Raw genomic sequence first — 6,198 nt, forward strand, 5'->3', positions numbered from 1 at the left:
TCAGATTAACACTCGCTTGCTTTCTCGTGCAGCTACATTGTGTTTGAAGGAGAGGAGGGCCAGGATGCAGGTGGCCTACTGCGGGAGTGGTATATGATAATCTCCCGGGAGATGTTCAACCCCATGTATGCCCTGTTCCGGACATCACCCGGCGACCGCGTCACCTATACCATCAACCCCTCATCCCATTGCAACCCCAACCACCTCAGCTACTTCAAGTTTGTGGGACGAGTGGTGGCCAAGGCAGTTTACGATAATCGGTTATTGGAGTGCTACTTTACTCGGAGCTTCTACAAGCACATCCTCGGCAAAAGTGTCAGGTAATGAAAACGCAGCCCCAGCCGAGCAACCGTCTCGGGCCCTTTTTTTCCATCTATGATACAGACAGAATCATTTCAAATGTAGCTAATTTGGGTTTACTTCACCCATGTTTCAACGACGTGTACTTCTGCTCTGTCCCTAGATACACAGATATGGAGAGTGAGGACTATCCATTCTTCCAGGGCCTGGTGTACTTGTTGGAGAATGACGTGTCCACACTTGGCTATGAGCTGACATTCAGCACAGAGGTTGGTGTCCGTAATGCGGATGTTGGTATTATCTTCACTCTCCCACTCCAGTCTTGCAATGTTGGTCAGGCGTCAAGTCGTCTTATGTTACATGCCTTCTGCTCTTATGAAATACCGGCTTGCTGGAAAAGCGAAATTTGCTTTCTAATGGTCTTAAAATATAGCCAATGTTTATACCAGCAACTGCCATGTGTGTGTGTAGGTCCAGGAGTTTGGTGTATGTGAAGTGAGAGACCTTAAACCCAATGGCGCTAATATCCTAGTTACAGAGGAGAACAAGAAAGAATATGTACATCTGGTTTGCCAGATGAAGATGACAGGTACGTCTGTTGCTACCCGTCCAAGCCTGTTTTGCACTGAGAGAACAACATCTTGGGTTGAATATATTTTAAATAATACTGAGCTGTGTTGTAGGTGCGATCCGCAAGCAACTGGCAGCTTTCCTTGAGGGATTCTACGAGATCATACCCAAGAGGTTGATCTCCATCTTCACTGAGCAGGAGCTGGAGCTGCTCATCTCTGGTCTGCCAACTATTGATATCGACGATCTAAAGGCCAACACGGAGTATCACAAGTATCAGTCCAGCTCCATTCAGGTATGAGGAAGTAAACACACACACAAAATACTCTCGGACGGATAGCGCAGTTCTCGTAAAATTAGACGAAACCGAAATGAGACATTTCTCGCCAATTTCAGTTTGACGTTTTTGGTTTAATCACTGAGCAAGTGCTGTTTCAGTAGATGTTCTTGAGGATGTTTCGGAAAGACAGTGCAGCTTGATGTGCTGAGTGGCAACATGAAGCAACTGATTTTAAATGCTTTTGCCCTCCCCCCTCATCCCCACAAAAGATCCAGTGGTTCTGGAGGGCGTTGCGGTCCTTTGACCAGGCGGACAGAGCCAAGTTCCTACAGTTTGTCACTGGCACATCCAAGGTTCCTCTTCAAGGCTTCGCCGCCCTGGAGGGCATGAACGGCATCCAGAAGTTTCAGATCCACCGGGACGATCGCTCCACTGACCGCCTGCCATCTGCTCATACTTGGTAAATACTCCGTTCGAAGTCAAGAGATTGACAAAATCCTGACCGGTGACGATAAAGCTTAGAAAAATTTTCTTTTTTTTTCCCCCTCCTCACTCTTAGTTTTAACCAGCTGGACCTCCCAGCCTATGAGAGCTACGAGAAGCTGAGACATATGCTGCTGTTGGCCATTCAGGAATGCTCAGAGGGATTTGGACTGGCTTAAACAATGTGACCATTAAGACACAGACATGCATACAAATGACAGATTTAGACTTGCCTACTCCTGACATATTCACATTGATCACGTTTGACTGCACACACACACACACACACACACACACACACACACACACACACACACACACACACACACATTACTGGATACTTGTTGAATGGCCTAGACTTACTGGTTTCTCTTCAGTACAAAACATAAAGCCAGCGAGTGAAATGAACTGGTTAATATTGCGTACCACACAGAAAGCCTCATGTTGAAACAGTTGTCTCATTTCCCGATTTAATGGCAAATGCAAGCGCGGATTCAGAGGATAAAACATGGACTAATATAAGAGACGTTTTTCTTCATTTAGTTTGATTTCTCTGTACAAAAGGTTTGGGAGTTTATATGTTTAATCTTTTTTGTTCCCTGGCTGTGTAAAAAGAAGAGAATGTTGTTTGAAAAGGATGGTTATAAAACATTTGGGGAAAAATGTTGGTGGTTTCTTGTTGCAAATTTGTGACCTCATAAGCCTTGACGGGGAGGGTGGCCTTTTTATGGGGGGGGTGTATGAACAACGTGAGAAGCTATTCACTAAAAAATGCACTTTTCAAACATTTTGTGGCATTTTTAAAAGGATGGTACAAAATATGAAGAGAAAACCCGAAGGAGATTTACAAAAAAAACATTAACCATAAACTCTAGAGTATTTTTGGCTATTAAATTGCTGACCTAGCCTTGAGCCTTTGAATCAGAGTGGAATAACTACATGAATAAATGCAAAAAAAATGCGTCCTTTTGTCTCTTTTAACCAAAACTTGCAGTGGCCTCATTTCATCAATATCAAGATGATATTAAATGTGTTATGTGTGTAATCACACAAAGCTATGACTTACCTGGAAAACTCAGTGGAAGATATTTAACTGGCTTCATTATAAATGCACACAGAGCAGTTTAGATTCAAATGCTAATTTTGTAATTCCTCGCGTCTTCGTCATGCCCGGCATAGAAATCTGCGCGATGATGTATAATAATGCTTTGAGTCGGAAAATCAACTGGAAAGTCAGCAAATGTTTTTGGACTTGTAACTGGAGACTTTTGATATTATTATATGAGCAGAATTGTCATTGACACAAATCATTGTTTGACTGATGCAAGAAATCTTTTTTTAATTAACTGAATAAGCATTTGGTTCTCTGTTGTCACTTACCTGATTTAAAAAGGTTTGAGCAAAAAAAAAAAATCCCATCTTGTTGTTAATGTCATTTTCACATCAGAATTTGGTTGATAAACACCAAGGTTAAGACAACTTTTCCATCTTCATGCTCCACGTTGTCTGCTAGGTAAGCTGTACTATAGTCAAATCAGTTTTGTATATTTTGTAGCTATTCGATAAATTATCTCTGTTTTCACGAACATCTAACACTGACAAGCTGCAGAAAAATCAAATCAAATGTTTGTCTTAACGTATGAAGATAACAAAAATCAGATTAGATTTCATTCGTAGCAAGTCTGACTCCGAACTTGATCTTTAAGGCAGAAGTGTCATGTTGTCCAAAAACTTCATGTGGAATCTTATATATCTTATATCTCATATATAGATATATATATATAATAAATCCTCATAAAATATAAGGATCACCAGTAAATCTTAACATGTAAATTGCATTTTTCCCCAATTACAATAAAAACAAGAATATGTTACCTTTTCCTTAACACACCTACGCCCCCTGCATTGAAATTAGAAAATTCAAAGTGGAGATTACAAGCCCTCATTGTTCTGATGATAATCAGGTAATCCCAACAACCCAATGGAGGGGAAAATTGAATTTTTAGGGTCAGTTTAAGAAAGTAGTTTGTATTTGTTAAACTTGTAGATCAAACTTATATATATATATATATATATATATATATATGTGTGTATATATATATACATATATATATAAAAAAAAATGCTTATATGGGTGCACTTCACACAGTGAATACATCCTTGCAGAGCTGGGGGGGTTTGGACTTTTTATTCCATGCACAAGAGAGAAAGAGAAAGTTACCTGGGATTTAATGCCAATTACTTTCAGTGCTTCCAATTAAGAAGAAAAAAAAAAGTCCCTTTTTTTCCTCTGCCCCAACCCCCCACCCCTAACTTCCTTTCATGCAAAAATCTTGGCGCCTTTCTCTACGCTTCCCCTGAGTATTCCATCTTTTCACCTGCTCTCGCACGCTGGATTTGTTCCACTCGGAGACCCATAACAACCACAAAAATCAAATCCCTGCCAACAACACCGTGGCTCCATTGCTGTTCGTGTGACCCCTTCAACCCCCCCTTGCTCTGAACCCAGCGCACCGCTTGCAGATTGCATAGCGGCCGTGTCCGATTTGGCGTGTGTTGAAGCGTGGCAAATGAAATTACAGTGCTGTCATGTTGGGATTTCAGACCCCACAGAAAGAACAGGTTTTACAGTACGGTGGGCACCCCCACCCCTCCCCACCCACCAGTGAACCACATGTATGAAGCGCAGATGTGAGTTTCTATTGGACAACATGCTATGTTTCTGCATCTGTTGCTGTGTGCAGGCTTTGAATTGTAATTAGTGCGGGGAATTTTCCTCAGACATATGGAAACAAAATGTCCTGAACTTTTTTTTTTTTTTTTTTTTAAATCTTCCTTTGTCCTTGTAGAATTCAGTAGCTTTTTCCAAAATCGCTCCTGCTGCTCTAATAGATCTGTAAATGTCAGCCCAGCGTGCTGCTGGTGCTGCAGTGTAGTGCGCCGGCTCTTCCACTGGGTGGGGATCATTGGACTGAGTAGCGCCGACTGGATTTTTGATGTCACATTTTCTCCCTGTCGTGTCTTCTTTCCAACAAACTCACGCATAAATCCTTCCATTCGTCCCTCAGCTTTGACATAGTGGTTCACTATCCCTAAAAAGGAGTTTCTCTTTTACATAAAACTGAAGAAATCTGAACCGCCGAGTTGCTTAAAAAGACATGAGAGCTCAGAGCCTGAGACTCCCTGTGTGTCGACTGTATTAAACATGAAAACTCGTCGGTTGTAAACAAAGTGAAGCGTTTCTAATTATGCTTCCTCGGCAGCAGAAACCGAGCCGGGGAGGAAATGAACGCCGAAGGAGTTCATTAATAATGGCTTCTTTGTCCGGGTGCCAGAAAGCTCTCAGCCCAGTACGGTTTTATTTCTGCCATCTTCAGTGACTCTGAAGTAAATCACAGGATGAACGGCGCTCACTGAGCGAGATGATAAAACTCGTCTTCAACGTAGAGAGCGAATAGCTAAAGGGACAAGATCGGATCATTAGGGTAATTGGTTCAATGTGTGTAATTAGTCAGAAAGTTATTTATGCTGGAGGAAATTGATGAAAGGGCTTGAGTCTCTGCCTCTCCCTGAAAGATATTTATCAACAAAGCAAACAGTAAGGACGAGGCTCGCTGAAAATTAATCATCAATAAACCGTGGATGCGGTCGCAACCCGCCGATGAAAAGGGGGGGGGGGTTCTTCTCAACCCTGCGGGACCGACCCGGACACGACACTCACATCTGACCGGGATGTTCTCCAGCCGACGTGTTTGTCGTTCGGCGTCCCGTGAGGTGAAGTCAGCCGGTAAAATAACTTGCGCTCAGATGGGTGCACACAGGCTGGCCTTTGACTTCACACACAAGAGCGGGGACCATAAACCAGACCTCAAACCAGAAGTGACAAGCTGTCCACTGTAAAGGTCATAGTCTTTATTACCTCGGAGGATCTGGGGTTGCATTAGTATCCTCACCCCTTCAAACTTCTGCATCAGCTCATCCCAGTGGTGCGGCAGCGGGCACCTAGGGGGCATTTCAGACGGCTGGATCTGCAAAATGGGTTTTCAGTTCAGACACAAGCATCCATCCATCCATCCATCCATCCATCCATCTATCCATCTATCTATCTATGCATCTTTTCGTCCATCTATCTATCTATCTATCTATGCATCTTTTCGTCCATCTATCTATCTATCTATCTATGCATCTTTTCGTCCATCTATCTATCTATCTATCATAGCTCCAGAATAATAAGGTATTTGGGAACAGGTGTTACAATACATCACTCTTCTTGTTGACAGTTTATTTATTTATTTACTTTTTATCACCATTGTTCTATTATTATTCTTTTATGATATTGCCTTATTTGAAATAGGAGAAATATAATTACTTTAATACGTGCATTGAGAGAAAATGTTAGGAAAAGCAAAATGCCCTGAAGAAATGTGTTCTGAAAAAAAGCTAACATTTTAAACTCCGCCATTAGAACGGGAAAGCGTTGATAATATTCCACAAGACTTTGGTGATAAGAGTAATTGGATGATTAATTATTAAACAAAATAAGATTCCAGTTATTTATTTTGTAA

The 6,198-nt window shown here is 41.7% G+C and overlaps 1 protein-coding gene across 11 annotated transcripts in view; it reads left to right on the plus strand.

Annotated features, from left to right (window-relative positions):
* The window catches only part of huwe1 (HECT, UBA and WWE domain containing E3 ubiquitin protein ligase 1), a 38,059-nt gene extending 35,763 nt beyond the window's left edge, over positions 1-2,296 (plus strand). For all 11 annotated transcript variants that reach the window (XM_086141994.1, XM_086141993.1, XM_086142004.1 and 8 more), the window contains 6 exons: positions 33-320; positions 464-569; positions 772-889; positions 984-1,165; positions 1,420-1,610; positions 1,710-2,296. In XM_086141994.1, coding sequence (XP_085998120.1) covers positions 33-320; positions 464-569; positions 772-889; positions 984-1,165; positions 1,420-1,610; positions 1,710-1,812 — 988 coding nt within the window. In that variant the 3' untranslated portion in view covers positions 1,813-2,296. The remainder of the gene's footprint in view (positions 1-32; positions 321-463; positions 570-771; positions 890-983; positions 1,166-1,419; positions 1,611-1,709) is intronic.
* Positions 2,297-6,198: the final 3,902 nt, after the last annotated feature.

This window comes from Fistularia commersonii, chromosome 34, assembly GCF_037954325.1.
Source record: "Fistularia commersonii isolate RoL2024-O1a breed Wild chromosome 34, RoL_Fcom_v1.0, whole genome shotgun sequence".
Taxonomy (NCBI): domain Eukaryota; kingdom Metazoa; phylum Chordata; class Actinopteri; order Syngnathiformes; family Fistulariidae; genus Fistularia; species Fistularia commersonii.